We start from the raw sequence: 20,430 nt of genomic DNA on the forward strand, positions 1-20,430 counted from the left end.
TTTATCATCGGACCAGCAAGAAACACTGGCATGTTTTATCATGGGACCAGCAAGAAACACTGGCATGTTTTATCATGGGACCAGCAAGAAACACTGGCATGTTTTATCATGGGACCAGCTCTGCCAGCTGAATTTAAGAATCCACCACTTATTGTATATAGGAGAGGTCGCAATTTACGCGACAAATTGTTCCCTGCCAACTGCCAGCCAAATTGGTCCATGCCAACTGCCAGCCAAATTGTTCCATGCCAACTGCCAGCCAAATTGTTCCCTGCCAACTGCCAGCCAAATTGTTCCCTGCCAACTGCCAGCCAAATTGTTCCCTTCCAACTGCCAGCCAAATTGGTCCCTGCCAACTGCCAGCCAAATTGGTCCCTGCCAACTGCCAGCCAAATTGGTCCATGCCAACTGCCAGCCAAATTGGTCCATGCCAACTGCCAGCCAAATTGTTCCATGCCAACTGCCAGCCAAATTGTTCCCTGCCAACTGCCAGCCAAATTGTTCCCTGCCAACAGCCAGCCAAATTGTTCCATGCCAACTGCCAGCCAAATTGTTCCATGCCAACTGCTAGCCAAATTGTTCCCTGCCAACTGCCAGCCAAATTGTTCCCTGCCAACTGCCAGCCAAATTGTTCCATGCCAACTGCCAGCCAAATTGTTCCATGCCAACTGCCAGCCAAATTGGTCCATGCCAACTGCCAGCCAAATTGTTCCATGCCAACTGCCAGCCAAATTGGTCCATGCCAACTGCCAGCCAAATTGTTCCATGCCAACTGCCAGCCAAATTGTTCCATGCCAACTGCCAGCCAAATTGGTCCATGCCAACTGCCAGCCAAATTGTTCCATGCCAACTGCCAGCCACTAAAGAAAAGGAGCCAGGCTCTTTTACGCCCTCTTCTGAATGGTAGCTATAAATGCAGAGGTTGCGCACAGTGCAACAATATGATGAAGTGTCAACATTCCTGCCACCCACATACAGGAAAACGGTTCCCAATAAAGGGCATGATTACGTGCTCCTCCACCCACATACAGGAAAACGGTTCCAAATAAATGACATTATTAGGTGCTCCACCACCCCATGTTTTCTACATGATTAAATGTCCATGTGGGCTGTGTCATGTAGGTAAAACCTCTCATTCTCTCAGACAGAATTAGTGAACATAAAAGTTCAATCAGGAGAAACGACAGGGATTATCCAGTCGCAGTACATTTTAATGACCTACAACATGACATTTCTACCTTTTTACATTTTGTTGCAAAGAGAAAGTCAAGATATCAGACAGGGGAGGTGATATAAATAATACTGTTTTTGGATGTCCACCCTCCAGACATTATTCCCTAAATGTCTTAATGATGAAATGCCCATTTACATTCTAGTCATTTAGCAGATGCTCTTATCCAGAGGTCTATGCCGTAGACCACTGGGCCGCTCGGGGAAGCCATGCATGCTCTTATCCAGAGGTCTATGCCGTAGACCACTGCTCCGCTCGGGGAAGCCATGCATGCTCTTATCCAGAGGTCTATGCCGTAGACCACCGCTCGGGGAAGCCATGCATGCTCTTATCCAGAGGTCTATGCCGTAGACCACTGCGCCGCTCGGGGAAGCCATGCATGCTCTTATCCAGAGGTCTATGCCGTAGACCACTGGGCCGCTCGGGGAAGCCATGCATGCTCTTATCCAAAGGTCTATGCCGTAGACCACTGGGCCGCTCGGGGAAGCCATGCATGCTCTTATCCAGAGGTCTATGCCGTAGACCACTGGGCCGCTCGGGGAAGCCATGCATGCTCTTATCCAGAGGTCTATGCCGTAGACCACTGGGCCGCTCGGGGAAGCCATGCATGCTCTTATCCAGAGGTCTATGCCGTAGACCACTGGGCCGCTCGGGGAAGCCATGCATGCTCTTATCCAGAGGTCTATGCCGTAGACCACCGCTCGGGAAAGCCATGCATGCTCTTATCCAGAGGTCTATGCCGTAGACCACTGGGCCGCTCGGGGAAGCCATGCATGCTCTTATCCAGAGGTCTATGCCGTAGACCACCGCTCGGGGAAGCCATGCATGCTCTTATCCAGAGGTCTATGCCGTAGACCACTGGGCCGCTCGGGGAAGCCATGCATGCTCTTATCCAGAGGTCTATGCCGTAGACCACTGGGCCGCTCGGGGAAGCCATGCATGCTCTTATCCAGAGGTCTATGCCGTAGACCACTGGGCCGCTCGGGGAAGCCATGCATGCTCTTATCCAGAGGTCTATGCCGTAGACCACTGGGCCGCTCGGGGAAGCCATGCATGCTCTTATCCAGAGGTCTATGCCGTAGACCACTGGGCCGCTCGGGGAAGCCATGCATGCTCTTATCCAGAGGTCTATGCCGTAGACCACTGGGCCGCTCGGGGAAGCCATGCATGCTCTTATCCAGAGGTCTATGCCGTAGACCACCGCTCGGGGAAGCCATGCATGCTCTTATCCAGAGGTCTATGCCGTAGACCACCGCTCGGGGAAGCCATGCATGCTCTTATCCAGAGGTCTATGCCGTAGACCACCGCTCGGGGAAGCCATGCATGCTCTTATCCAGAGGTCTATGCCGTAGACCACTGGGCCGCTCGGGGAAGCCATGCATGCTCTTATCCAGAGGTCTATGCCGTAGACCACTGCTCCGCTCGGGAAAGCCATGCATGCTCTTATCCAGAGGTCTATGCCGTAGACCACTGGGCCGCTCGGGGAAGCCATGCATGCTCTTATCCAGAGGTCTATGCCGTAGACCACTGGGCCGCTCGGGGAAGCCATGCATGCTCTTATCCAGAGGTCTATGCCGTAGACCACTGGGCCGCTCGGGGAAGCCATGCATGCTCTTATCCAGAGGTCTATGCCGTAGACCACTGGGCCGCTCGGGGAAGCCATGCATGCTCTTATCCAGAGGTCTATGCCGTAGACCACTGGGCCGCTCGGGGAAGCCATGCATGCTCTTATCCAGAGGTCTATGCCGTAGACCACTGGGCCGCTCGGGGAAGCCATGCATGCTCTTATCCAGAGGTCTATGCCGTAGACCACTGGGCCGCTTTGGGAAGCCATGCATGCTCTTATCCAGAGGTCTATGCCGTAGACCACTGGGCCGCTCGGGGAAGCCATGCATGCTCTTATCCAGAGGTCTATGCCGTAGACCACTGGGCCGCTCGGGGAAGCCATGCATGCTCTTATCCAGAGGTCTATGCCGTAGACCACTGGGCCGCTCGGGGAAGCCATGCATGCTCTTATCCAGAGGTCTATGCCGTAGACCACTGGGCCGCTCGGGGAAGCCATGCATGCTCTTATCCAGAGGTCTATGCCGTAGACCACTGCTCCGCTCGGGGAAGCCATGCATGCTCTTATCCAGAGGTCTATGCCGTAGACCACTGGGCCGCTCGGGGAAGCCATGCATGCTCTTATCCAGAGGTCTATGCCGTAGACCACTGGGCCGCTCGGGGAAGCCATGCATGCTCTTATCCAGAGGTCTATGCCGTAGACCACTGCTCCGCTCGGGGAAGCCATGCATGCTCTTATCCAGAGGTCTATGCCGTAGACCACTGGGCCGCTCGGGGAAGCCATGCATGCTCTTATCCAGAGGTCTATGCCGTAGACCACTGCTCCGCTCGGGGAAGCCATGCATGCTCTTATCCAGAGGTCTATGCCGTAGACCACTGCTCCGCTCGGGGAAGCCATGCATGCTCTTATCCAGAGGTCTATGCCGTAGACCACTGGGCCGCTCGGGGAAGCCATGCATGCTCTTATCCAGAGGTCTATGCCGTAGACCACTGCTCCGCTCGGGGAAGCCATGCATGCTCTTATCCAGAGGTCTATGCCGTAGACCACTGCTCCGCTCGGGGAAGCCATGCATGCTCTTATCCAGAGGTCTATGCCGTAGACCACTGCTCCGCTCGGTGAAGCCATGCATGCTCTTATCCAGAGGTCTATGCCGTAGACCACCGCGCCGCTCGGGGAAGCCATGCATGCTCTTATCCAGAGGTCTATGCCGTAGACCACTGCTCCGCTCGGGGAAGCCATGCATGCTCTTATCCAGAGGTCTATGCCGTAGACCACCGCGCCGCTCGGGGAAGCCATGCATGCTCTTATCCAGAGGTCTATGCCGTAGACCACTGCTCCGCTCGGGGAAGCCATGCATGCTCTTATCCAGAGGTCTATGCCGTAGACCACTGCTCCGCTCGGGGAAGCCATGCATGCTCTTATCCAGAGGTCTATGCCGTAGACCACTGGGCCGCTCGGGAAAGCCATGCATGTCATGGTGGAAATGTGAACATGAGTTAATGCCGCCACTTCAGATTACTCGGACTTTTTTTTTCTTTCACGGTAGCCAATGATTTATGAAAGCTTACTTGATAGGTCAATGTCTTCATTGTGGTTTTACAGACGTGTTTAATACGTTTTATGTACACACTGTATTAGAATACTTAAGAAATGCACATTGTTATATTTGGTAACGCTTGCTTATTTTCCCTCGACTCCAACCCCATCCGATGCATTGAACGGATGTGGGTGGAGCAATGTCTACATAAGGGTGGAAATTATAAACACTCTGACGAAGGCCTTGAAGCCGATAAGTAAAGCTTATTAAAGAGCAGTGATACTATCAAGAGCAGTGATACTATCAAGAGCAGTGATACCATCAAGAGCAGTGATACTATCAAGAGCAGTGATACTATCAAGAGCAGTGATACCATCAAGAGCAGTGATACTATCAAGAGCAGTGATACCATCAAGAGCAGTGATACTAGCAAGAGCAGTGATACCATCAAGAGCAGTGATACTAGCAAGAGCAGTGATACCATCAAGAGCAGTGATACCATCAAGAGCAGTGATACTAGCAAGAGCAGTGATACCATCAAGAGCAGTGATACCATCAAGAGCAGTGATACCATCAAGAGCAGTGATACCATCAAGAGCAGCGATACTAGCAAGAGCAGTGATACTATCAAGAGCAGTGATACCATCAAGAGCAGTGTGCGGATTTCTTCTTCTTTCTCATCTTATTCAACTGTTACCATGGCACCTGCAACAAAGAAGGTTAAATGTGCGAGTGCCTTTTGAATTTTGTAGGTATCTGTGACCATTAGATTCATATCTGTATTCCTAGTCATATGAAATCCATAGATTAGGGCCTAATGAATATCTTTGGATTGACTGATTTCCTCATATAAACTGTAACTCAGTAAAGTCTTTGAAAATGTTGCATGTTGCGTTTATGTTTTTGTTCAGTATAGATGATGTGAATGTGTTGTCTGAGCTGTGAAGTGAGTGTTATGCTGTCTCTGTGGTTGCAGCGCGTGTCGGTCCCTCTGTGCTTCGTCAGGCGAGGCCGGCCAGAGAAGGAGCGCGAGTAGCGTCCATAGAGACAGGACTGGCGGCTGCCGCAGCCAAACTCTCACACCAGGTCAGTTGGGAAGAGCTTGCTCAAAGAATAGCCTAAAAAAAAGTGACACACTCGTCTCTCCACTTCTCTCTATATTGACTTCACTTATTCCTTTCAGCTCCAAGTGGAGAAGCATCTCCTCAGGGTTAGGGTTATGTTCCTCTAGTCATCTCACCTCAGGGTTGGGGTTATGGGGTTCTGTGTTAATATTTGTTTTCTCCCAGAAGGAGCAGCAGAAGACCAAGAAAAAGCAGAAGAGCACCAAAAAGAAGAAGAAGCCCCCTGCTGCCGTGAGGGAGGAGGAGGAAGATGAGGAACCAGCGAGGAAGCTGAGCAGGGACAGCAGTTCTCCAGAGCCAGATGCGGGCCGGGACTCCGAGCCAGGCCAGACCGACCACGAGTACTCCTCTGGGGCAGGAGGGAAGCAGGCTGGGGGGCCCCAGCCCATGGCCCCTGGAGTCTTCCTTACACAGAGACGACCCTCCACATTTTCATCATCTCACAACAATAACAACAACACAGCCAAGGGGGAGCGAGGAGCCGGAGGAGGAGCCGGAGGAGGAGCCGGAGGAGGAGCCGGAGGAGGAGCAGGAGGAGGAGCCGGAGGAGGAGCAGGAGGAGGAGCAGGAGGAGTAGGAAAGGGCGATGCAAAAGGCGAAGGTAAGTGATTTCATCCACTGTGAAATACCACACATGCATTCCATACTGTTGGTTGGTGTGGTAACATTCAGTAAAGATCCTTTCAAGTTATTTATGCCTCACGCCTAACAGGATTTCCTGTTGCTTTCCATTGTTACTAAATGGTCCTTCTAGCCGGATAGACCGGGGACGATTTACCTATGTACACTGGTGCCCCTACTATATACTCAGGGCTCCTGAGAGGCGCAGCGGTCTAAGGCACTGCATCTCAGTGCTTGAGGCGTCACTACAGACCCCCTGGTTCGATTCCAGGCTGTATCACAACCGGCAGTGATTGGGAGTCCCATAGGGCGGCGCACAATTGGCCCAGCGTCGTCCGGGTTTGGCCGGTATAGGCCGTCATTGTAAATAAGAATTTTTTCTTAACTGACTTGCCTAGTTAAATAAAAAATAAAAAATAACAATATATATATACACTGGTGCTCCTACTATATACAGAGCATTAGGAAAGTATTCAGACCCCTTGACCTTTTCCACATTGTTACTTTACAGCCTTATTCTAAAATGGATTAAATAAAAAAATGTCCTTATCAATCTACACACAATACACCATAACGACAAAGCAGAAACTGGTTTCTATTTATTTGTGCAAATGTATTAAAAATAAAAAACAGAAATACTTTATTTACATAAGTATTCAGACCCTTTGCTGTGAAACTCAAAATTGAGCTCAGGTGCATCCTGTTTCCACTGATCATCCTTGAGATGTTTCTACAACTTGATTGGAGTCCACCTGTGGTAAATTCAATTGATTGGACATGATTTGGAAAGGCACACACCTGTCTATATAATGTCCCACAGTTGACAGTGCATGTCAGAGCAAAAACCAAGCCATGAGGTCGAAGGAATTGTCCGTAGAGCTCCGAGACAGGATTGTGTCGAGGCACAGATCTGGGGAAGGGTACCAAAACATTTCTGCAGCATTGAAGGTCCCCAAGACCACCGTGGCCTCCATCATTCTTAAATGGAAGAAGTTTGGAACAACCAAGACTCTTCCTAAACCTGGCTGCCCGGCCAAACTGAGCAATGGGGGGAGAAGGGCCTTGGTTAGGGAGGTGACCAAGAACCCGAAGGTCACTCTGACAGAGCTCCAGAGTTCCTCTGTGGAGATGGGAGAAACTTCCAGAAGGACAACCATCTCTGCAGCACTCCACCAATCAGGCCTTTATTAGTGGCCAGACGGAAGCCACTCCTCAGTTAAAGGCAAATGACAGCCCTCTCGGACTCTCAGACCATGAGAAACAAGATTCTCTACTCTGATAAAACCCAGATTGAACTCTTTGGCCTGAATGCCAAGTCTGGAGGAAACCTAGCATCCTCCCTATAGTGAAGCATGGTAGTGGCAGCGTCATGCTGTGGGGATGCAAAGTACAGAGAGATCCTTGATGAAAACCTGCTCCAGAGCGCTCAGGACCTCAGACTGGGGCGAAGGTTCACCTTCCAACATGAGAACGACCCTAAGTACACAGCCAAGACAACGCAGGAGTGGCTTCGGGAAAAGTCTGAATGTCCTTGAGTGGGCGAGCCAGGACTTGAACCCGATCTAACCTCTCTGGAGAGACCTAAAAATAGCTGTGCCGCTACGCTCCCCATCCAACCTGACAAAGTTTGAGAGGATCTGCAGAGAATTATGGGAGAAACTCCCCAAATACAGGTGTGCCAAGCTTTTAGCGTCATACCCAAGAAGACTTGAGGCTGTAATCGCTGCCAAAGGTGCTTCAACTAAGTACTGAGTAAAGGGTCTGAATACTTATGTAAATGTATTATTTCCGTATTTTATTTTTAATAAATTAGCATAAATGTTTAAAAACCTGTTTTTGATTTGGCATTATGGGGTATTGTGTGTAGATTGATGAGGAATAAAAACAATTTAATCCATTTTAGAATAAGGCTGTAACGTAACAAAATGTGGAAAAAGTAAAGTGGTCTGAATACTTTCCAAATGCACTGGTGCCCCTACTACACTGCTCAAAAAAATAAAGGGAACACTTAAACAACACAATGTAACTCCAAGTCAATCACACTTCTGTGAAATCAAACTGTCCACTTAGGAAGCAACACTGATTGACAATACATTTCACATGCTGTTGTGCAAATGGAATAGACAACAGGTGGAAATTATAGGCAATTAGCAAGACACCCCCAATAAAGGACTGGTTTTGCAGGTGGTGACCACAGACCACTTCTCAGTTCCTATGCTTCCTGGCTGATGTTTTGGTCACTTTTGAATGCTGGCAGTGCTTTCACTCTAGTGGTAGCATGAGACGGAGTCTACAACCCACACAAGTGGCTCAGGTAGTGCAGCTCATCCAGGATGGCACATCAATGCGAGCTGTGGCAAGATGGTTTGCTGTGTCTGTCAGCGTAGTGTCCAGAGCATGGAGGCGCTACCAGGAGACAGGCCAGTACATCAGGAGACGTGGAGGAGGCCGTAGGAGGGCAACAACCCAGCAGCAGGACTGCTACCTCCGCCTTTGTGCAAGGAGGAGCAGGAGGAGCACTGCCAGAGCCCTGCAAAATGACCTCCAGCAGGCCACAAATGTGCATATGTCTGCTCAAACGGTCAGAAACAGACTCCATGAGGGTGGTATGAGGGCCCGACGTCCACAGGTGGGGGTTGTGCTTACAGCCCAACACCGTGCAGGACGTTTGGCATTTGCCAGAGAACACCAAGATTGGCAAATTCGCCACTGGCGCCCTGTGCTCTTCACAGATGAAAGCAAGTTCACACTGAGCACATGTGACAGACGTGACAGAGTCTTGAGACGCCGTGGAGAACGTTCTGCTGCCTGCAACATCCTCCAGCATGACCGGTTTGGCGGTGGGTCAGTCATGGTGTGGGGTGGCATTTCTTTGGGGGGCCGCACAGCCCTCCATGTGCTCGCCAGAGGTAGCCTGACTGCCATTAGGTACCGAGATGAGATCCACAGACCCCTTGTGAGAACATATGCTGGTGCGGTTGGCCCTGGGTTCCTCCTAATGCAAGACAATGCTAGACCTCATGTGGCTGGAGTGTGTCAGCAGTTCCTGCAAGAGGAAGGCATTGATGCTATGGACTGGCCCGCACGTTCCCCAGACCTGAATCCAATTGAGCACATCTGGGACATCATGTCTCGCTCCATCCACCAACGCCACGTTGCACCACAGACTGTCCAGGAGTTGGCGGATGCTTTAGCCCAGGTCTGGGAGGAGATCCCTCAGGAGACCATCCGCCACCTCATCAGGAGCATGCCCAGGCGTTGTAGGGAGGTCATACAGGCACGTGGAGGCCACACACACTACTGAGCCTCATTTTGACTTGTTTTAAGGACATTACATCAAAGTTGGATCAGCCTGTAGTGTGGTTTTCCACTTTAATTTTGAGGGTGACTCAAAATCCAGACCTCCCTGGGTTGATACATTTGATTTCCATTGATAATTTTTGTGTGATTTTGTTGTCAGCACATTCAACTATGTAAAGAAAAAAGTATTTAATAACATTATTTCATTCATTCAGATCTAGGATGTGTTATTTTAGTGTTTCCTTTATTTTTTTGAGCAGTGTATATACACTGGTGCCCCTATTATATACACTATATACACTGGTGCCCCTACTATATACACTGGTGCCCCTATTATATACACTGGTGCCCCTACTATATACACTGGTGCCCCTACTATATACACTGGTGCCCCTACTATATTATATACACTGGTGCCCCTACTATATACACTGGTGCCCCTACTATATACACTGGTGCCCCTACTATATACCCTGTCACCCCTACTATATACACTTGTGCCCCCATTTTTCACATCCACATTGTACTAATCAATGGAAGAGATAGTTGCTGTTGAAGGTGTGTATAACTCTTTCTGCTCTCTGTCTCTCTCTCCCCCACAGCGAAGCGGCTAAAGAAAGGAATGGCGACGGCCAAACAGAGACTGGGAAAGATCCTGAAGATCCACCGTAACGGGAAGCTCCTCCTGTAACAGGAAGTGACTCACTGAGGAGCACTGCCATTGGCTCCTGCAGTACTATTAGCCTATGAACTTGCCCCGTTTCCATCTCCTTTCCTTTGATTGGGTGCTGGGCTGACAGACAGACTGAAACAGTCAACGTGGGTTTTGCCTCTACTTAAAGTGTACAGAATACTTGCTAGAAATATTTTTAAATAAAAATGTGTCATTTTACTACAGTCTGTTTATCAGGGGGTCGCTACGCTAGAGTTCAACTAGGCTTGCGGTCCAAATGGCACCCTATCCCCCTACATCGTGCACTGGTCACCAATAGGGTCCTGGTCAAAGTAGTGCACTATATAGGGAATAGTGTGCCGCTTTGGGACTCAGGCTAGAAGTACATTGCAGTCATTCCAGGACCCTGAAAGTATCCCCTGTTGCTTTCTGTCCTCCCCAGACCAGACCTAACCTGAAATCCAGTGTGTTTGTGCTAACATTCCACCCCAAACATGTTAGGCACGACAAGGAGTGGAACGTTAGCGCAAACAAGACTGTATTTCTCCACGCTAGACCCAGACCTTCACTAGATACATTCGCCTCCACGCTATTCCTTTGTTTGCTAAGCACTATCAGTTATGATATTTATTGTCTTAATATAATGTTTCATGTCATAGAGAGGAAAGACAAAGGAAGGCCCTTTATGAAACAATTGAAGGGATTTTCATAGTAATGTCAGATGCCAATATGATGACGGTTCCAATGTTCAACCGGATGTCTCTGGTAGTTTGAACGTTTTTTTTTAAAGAAACACAATAAGGAATGGTGTCTTTCTTTGAACTCATGTTTTCACACCCAAACAGACATATCAGCATTATTATAGACCCATATGAATTGGCTACTTAAAGACAGTAAACACATAATAACCAACTGTGTAATATTGTTCTAAATAAGCACACACAGTATATGACCTCAGCTGACAGTCACAGTAAATTATCTTCAAAGTGATATAATGTGGTATCATTGTCATGCATTATTTAATAAGGACTACTTTGGTGTTTACATATTAATATCCCCTAATCTAACAATGACTGTATTGCCAGTAAATTAAAACGATTTACTGTATTCCAAATGGCACCCTATCCCCTATGTAGTGGACAACTTTTGACCAGGGCCCATATCTAACTAAAGGAGGATTGTGACATTATTCAAACACTAATGATGGGACCTGGAGACCCAATGATAATAATATAAATCCCATGTATTATTATTGTTATGGTGATTATAATGACTGGCCTCATCCATCTCTCGCTTTGTGGCTACATGGGGGTACTTTCACTCTTCTGTTGGGTTTAAGGCAGCAACATGACCTACACCTCTGAAATATGCATCGTTTCTATGGATTATTATTCACAGTACAGTATGTAGAATGTAGCTTGTACATAGCCTTTTACATGAATACTTTTTGTATCCTTTTTTTCTCCCTTAATAATTCATTATTATACATTTTTACTAGTTTTTTATTATAAACAAAATATATGTGAATATATAGACATTAGTCCTTTTGATTTGATTAGACACGTTAGTTTTATGTTTGTTTTTAACCATTGTTTATTTGTTATTAGACTAAGGTGTTGCCTGGAAAACAACTGAAGAACAACATAACATGAATTGTCATATGGCCTTACATTACATTACATTACTACATACACACAGCTACATTACATTACATTACTACATACACACAGCTACATTACATTACTACATACACACAGCTACATTACATTACTACATACACACAGCTACATTACATTAATACATACACACAGCTACATTACATTACTACATACACACAGCTACATTACATTACTACATACACACAGCTACATTACATTACTGCATACAAACAGCTACATTACATTACTACATACACACAGCTACATTACATTACTACATACACACAGCTACATTACATTACTACATACACACAGCTACATTACATTACTACATACACACAGCTACATTACATTACTGCATACACACAGCTACATTACATTACTACATACACACAGCTACATTACATTACTACATACACACAGCTACATTACATTACTACATACACACAGCTACATTACATTACTACATACACACAGCTACATTACATTACTACATACACACAGCTACATTACATTACATTACTACATACACACAGCTACATTACATTACATTACTACATACACACAGCTACATTACATTACTACATACACACAGCTACATTACATTACTACATACACACAGCTACATTACATTACATTACTACATACACACAGCTACATTACATTACATTACTACATACACACAGCTACATTACATTACATTACTACATACACACAGCTACATTACATTACTACATACACACAGCTACATTACTAAATACACACAGCTACATTACATTACTACATACACACAGCTACATTACATTACTACATACACAAAGCTACATTACATTACTACATACACACAGCTACATTACATTACTACATACACACAGCTACATTACATTACATTACTACATACACACAGCTACATTACATTACATTACTACATACACACAGCTACATTACATTACTACATACACACAGCTACATTACTAAATACACACAGCTACATTACATTACTACATACACACAGCTACATTCCATTACTACATACACAAAGCTACATTACATTACTACATACACACAGCTACATTACATTACTACATACACACATCTACATTACATTACTACATACACACAGCTACATTACATTACTACATACACACAGCTACATTACATTACATTACTACATACACACAGCTATATTACATTACTACATACACACAGCTACATTACATTACTACATACACACAGCTACATTACATTACATTACTACATACACACAGCTATATTACATTACTACATACACACAGCTACATTACATTACTACATACACACAGCTACATTACATTACATTACTACATACACACAGCTACATTATATTACATTACTACATATTACACAGCTACATTACATTACATTACTACATACACACAGCTATATTACATTACTACATACACACAGCTACATTACATTACTACATACACACAGCTACATTACATTACATTACTACATACACACAGCTATATTACATTACTACATACACACAGCTACATTACATTACTACATACACACAGCTACATTACATTACATTACTACATACACACAGCTACATTATATTACATTACTACATATTACACAGCTACATTACATTACATTACTACATACACACAGCTACATTACATTACTACATACACACAGCTACATTATATTACTACATACACACAGCTACATTACATTACTACATACACACAGCTACATTACATTACTACATACACACAGCTACATTATATTACTACATACACACAGCTACATTACATTACTACATACACACAGCTACATTACATTACCACATACACACAGCTACATTACATTACTACATACACACAGCTACATTACATTACTACATACACACAGCTACATTACATTACTACATACACACAGCTACATTACATTACTACATACACACATCTACATTACATTACTACATACACACAGCTACATTACATTACTACATACACACAGCTACATTACATTACATTACTACATACACACAGCTACATTACATTACTACATACACACAGCTACATTACATTACATTACTACATACACACAGCTATATTACATTACTACATACACACAGCTACATTATATTACTACATACACACAGCTACATTACATTACATTACTACATACACACAGCTACATTATATTACATTACTACATATTACACAGCTACATTACATTACATTACTACATACACACAGCTACATTACATTACTACATACACACAGCTACATTATATTACTACATACACACAGCTACATTACATTACTACATACACACAGCTACATTACATTACTACATACACACAGCTACATTACATTACTACATACACACAGCTACATTACATAACTACATACACACAGCTACATTACATTACATTACTACATACACACAGCTACATTACATTACATTACTACATACACACAGCTACATTACATAACTACATACACACAGCTACATCACATTACTACATACACACAGCTACATTACATAACTACATACACACAGCTAACTTATTATGATTCTGTTTAAGACAAGAGAGGAAGCTTTGAGAAAGAAAAATAAAAGATGTATGAAAAAATGAAGTTTGAAGGACCAACCTCTTGTTTCATGTTGTAAAACCGGTTCCAGGTGGTCCCAGATTATTTTACTAGCACCTTGTGAAGGGTTCTCCGTGTCCGTAATGTAATTTATTAATGTTATTCGCTATTTTATACTTGTACAATTCTTAAGAGTTTTGTTTTTTGATATTCTATCAGCCTGTGAATTAACACCCCCCCCCCTCCCCCTACTTAGCAAGTTAGTTCCACTGCTGTTTATGACATCACTGAGTTTTCAGGCACTGTGCCTTCATCACACTTAGGATTGGTAAAATAATGTTTCGTTTGTTTTTTCATATTTTCATGTTGGTTTCACAACTCACTCTGTCATCATGGTCATCATCAGTCAAGATGTTACATATATTCATATTATTATTGTTATCATTGTCAAAAAACCATCATGCAATTGATTTTATTTTGGTATAAAACATCATTATAAAAAAAAAAATTGTTCATAAGGTTTATTAATGTGCTGTTTGATAGCAGTGTTTTAGTCTATCTGATGTAAATCATGTATCCACAATAAGAACAACAGAACTCTTTCAGGTTTTATTTGTACATGAATACAGTACGTGTATTGCTTTGTTGTGGTTTATTTTTGTATGTCCAAACTATTAAATGGATACACTGGTGTACCTGTTGTACTGCCTGTCTTCCCTTCACAAAGTACATATTACACAGCTACATTACATTACTACATACACACAGCTACATTACATTACTACATACACACAGCTACATTACATTACTACATACACACAGCTACATTACATTACTACATACACACAGCTACATTACATTACTACATACACACAGCTACATTACATTACTACATACACAGCTACATTACATTACTACATACACACAGCTACATTACATTACTACATACACACAGCTACATTACATTAATACAGACAGACAGCTACATTACATTACTACATATTACACAGCTACATTACATTACTACATACACACAGCTACATTACATTACTACATACACACATCTACTTTACATTACTACATACACACAGCTACATTACATTACTACATACACACAGCTACTTTACATTACTACATACACACAGCTACATTACATTACTACATACACACAGCTACTTTACATTACTACATACACACAGCTACATTACATTACTACATACACACAGCTACATTACATTACTACATACACACAGCTACATTACATTACTACATACACACAGCTACATTACATTACTACATACACACAGCTACATTACATTACTACATACACACAGCTACATTACATTACTACATACACACAGCTACATTACATTACATTACTACATACACACAGCTACATTACATTAGTACATACACACAGCTACATTACATTACTACATACACACATCTACATTACATTACTACATATTACACAGCTACATTACATTACTACATACACACAACTACATTACATTACTACATACACACAGCTACATTACATTACTACATACACACAGCTACATTACATTACTACATACACACAGCTACATTACATTACTACATACACACAGCTACATTACATTACATTACTACATACACACAGCTACATTACATTACTACATACACACAGCTACATTACATTACTACATATTACACAGCTACATTACATTACTACATACACACAGCTACATTACATTACTACATATTACACAGCTACATTACATTACTACATACACACAGCTACATTACATTACTACATATTACACAGCTACATTACATTACTACATACACACAGCTACATTACATTACTACATACACACAGCTACATTACATTACTACATACACACAGCTACATTACATTACTACATACACACATCTACATTACATTACTACATATTACACAGCTACATTACATTACTACATACACACAGCTACATTACATTACATTACATTACTACATACACACAGCTAGATTACATTATTACATACACACAGCTACATTACATTACTACATACACACAGCTACATTACATTACTACATATTACACAGCTACATTACATTACTACATACACACAGCTACATTACATTACTACATACACACAGCTACTTTACATTACTACATATACACAGCTACATTACATTACTACATACACACAGCTACATTACATTACTACATACACACAGCTACATTACATTACTACATACACACAGCTACATTACATCACTACATACACACAGCTACATTACATTACTACATACACACAGCTACATTACATTAATACATACAGACAGATACATTACATTACTACATATTACACAGCTACATTACATTACTACATACACACAGCTACATTACATTACTACATACACACAGCTACTTTACATTACTACATACACACAGCTACATTACATTACTACATACACACAGCTACATTACATTAATACATACAGACAGATACATTACATTACTACATATTACACAGCTACATTACATTACTACATACACACAGCTACATTACATTACTACATACACACAGCTACTTTACATTACTACATACACACAGCTACATTACATTACTACATACACACAGCTACATTACATTACTACATATTACACAGCTACATTACATTACTACATACACAGAGCTACATTACATTACTACATACACACAGCTACATTACATTACATTACTACATACACACAGCAGCATTACATTACTACATACACACAGCTACATTACATTACATTACTACATACACACAGCAGCATTACATTACTACATACACACAGCTACATTACATTACATTACTACATACACACAGCTACATTACATTACTACATACACACAGATGGTCCTCTGTAGCTCAGCTGGTAGAGCACGGCGCTTGTAACGCCAAGGTAGTGGGTTCGATCCCCGGGACCACCCATACACAAGAAATGTATGCACGCATGACTGTAAGTCGCTTTGGATAAAAGCGTCTGCTAAATGGCATATTATTATTATTATTATTATTTACATTACATTACTACATATTACACAGCTACATTACATTACTACATATACACAGCTACATTACATTACTACATACACACAGCTACATTACATTACTACATACACACAGCTACTTTACATTACTACATACACACAGCTACATTACATTACTACATACACACAGCTACATTACATTACTACATACACACAGCTACATTACATTACTACATACACACAGCTACATTACATTACTACATATTACACAGCTACATTACATTACTACATACACACAGCTACAATACATTACTACATACACACAGCTACTTTACATTACTACATACACACAGCTACATTACATTACTACATACACACAGCTACATTACATTACTACATACACACAGCTACATTACATTACGACATACACACAGCTACATTACATTACATTACTACATACACACAGCTTCATTAAATTACTACATACACACAGCTACATTACATTACATTACTACATACACACAGCTATATTACATTACTACATACACACAGCTACATTACATTACTACATACACACAGCTACATTACATTACATTACTACATACACACAGCTACATTACATTACATTACTACATACACACAGCTACATTACATTACATTACTACATACACACAGCTACATTACATTACATTACTACATACACACAGCTACATTACATTACTACATACACACAGCTACATTACATTACTACATATTACACAGATACATTACATTACTACATACACACAGCTACATTACATTACTACATATTACACAGCTACATTACATTACCACATACACACAGCTACAATACATTACTACATACACACAGCTACTTTACATTACTACATACACACAGCTACATTACATTACTACATACACACAGTTACATTACATTACTACATACACACAGCTACATTACATTACTACATACACACAGCTACATTACATTACATTACTACATACACACAGCTTCATTAAATTACTACATACACACAGCTACATTACATTACATTACTACATACACACAGCTACATTACATTACATTACTACATACACACAGCTACATTACATTACTACATACACACAGCTACATTACATTACATTACTACATACACACAGCTACATTACATTACATTACTACATACACACAGCTACATTACATTACATTACTACATACACACAGCTACATTACATTACATTACTACATACACACAGCTACATTACATTACTACATACACACAGCTACATTACATTACTACATACACACAGCTACATTACATTACTACATACACACAGCTACATTACATCACTACATACACACAGCTACATTACATTACTACATACACACAGCTAAGTTACATTAATACATACAGACAGATACATTACATTACTACATATTACACAGCTACATTACATTACTACATACACACAGCTACATTACATTACTACATACACACAGCTACTTTACATTACTACATACACACAGCTACATTACATTACTACATACACACAGCTACATTACATTACTACATACACACAGCTACATTACATTACTACATACACACAGCTACATTACATTACTACATATTACACAGCTAAATTACATTACTACATACACACAGCTACAATACATTACTACATACACACAGCTACTTTACATTACTACATACACACAGCTACATTACATTACTACATACACACAGCTACATTACATTACTACATACACACAGCTAAATTACATTACTACATACACACAGCTACATTACATTACATTACTACATACACACAGCTTCATTAAATTACTACATAAACACAGCTACATTACATTATATTACTACATACACACAGCTACATTACATTACATTACTACATACACACAGCTACATTACATTACTACATACACACAGCTACCTTACATTAATACATATTACACAGCTACATTACATTACTACATACACACAGCTACATTACATTACTACATACACACAGCTACTTTACATTACTACATACACACAGCTACATTACATTACTACATACACACAGCTACATTACATTACTACATACACACAGCTACATTACATTACTACATACACACAGCTACATTACATCACTACATACACACAGCTACATTACATTACTACATACACACAGCTACATTACATTAATACATACAGAAAGATACATTACATTACTACATATTACACAGCTACATTACATTACTACATACACACAGCTACATTACATTACTACATACACACAGCTACTTTACATTACTACATACACACAGCTACATTACATTACTACATACACACAGCTACATTACATTACTACATACACACAGCTACATTACATTACTACATACACACAGCTACTTTACATTACTACATACACACAGCTACATTACATTACTACATACACACAGCTACTTTACATTACTACATACACACAGCTACATTACATTACTACATACACACAGCTACTTTACATTACTACATACACACAGCTACATTACAATACTACACACACACAGCTACATTACATTACTACATACACACAGCTACATTACATTACTACATACACACAGCTACATTACATTACTACATACACACAGCTACATTACATTACTACATACACACAGCTACATTACATTACTACATACACACAGCTACATTACATTACATTACATTACTACATACACACAGCTACATTACATTAGTACATACACACAGCTACATTACATTACTACATACACACAGCTACATTACATTACTACATATTACACAGCTACATTACATTACTACATACACACAACTACATTACATTACTACATACACACAGCTACATTACATTACTAAATACACACAGCTACATTAAATTACTACATACACACAGCTACATTACATTACTACATACACACAGCTACATTACATTACATTACTACATACACACAGCTACATTACATTACTACATACACACAGCTACATTACATTACTACATATTACACAGCTACATTACATTACTACATACACACAGCTACATTACATTACTACATATTACACAGCTAC

General features: G+C 41.6%; 1 protein-coding gene across 1 annotated transcript in view; it reads left to right on the forward strand.

Annotated features, from left to right (window-relative positions):
- phf2 (PHD finger protein 2) overlaps nucleotides 1-11,920 on the forward strand; it is a 131,214-nt gene extending 119,294 nt beyond the window's left edge. Inside the window, exons 18-20 of the mRNA XM_084167705.1 lie at nucleotides 5,309-5,418; nucleotides 5,622-6,057; nucleotides 9,980-11,920. Of these exons, the coding sequence (XP_084023831.1) occupies nucleotides 5,309-5,418; nucleotides 5,622-6,057; nucleotides 9,980-10,068 (635 nt within the window). The 3' untranslated portion in view covers nucleotides 10,069-11,920. The remainder of the gene's footprint in view (nucleotides 1-5,308; nucleotides 5,419-5,621; nucleotides 6,058-9,979) is intronic.
- The last annotated feature ends 8,510 nt before the right edge of the window (nucleotides 11,921-20,430 follow it).

This window comes from Coregonus lavaretus, assembly GCF_964263955.1.
Source record: "Coregonus lavaretus genome assembly, chromosome: 8".
In the NCBI taxonomy this organism is placed as follows: domain Eukaryota; kingdom Metazoa; phylum Chordata; class Actinopteri; order Salmoniformes; family Salmonidae; genus Coregonus; species Coregonus lavaretus.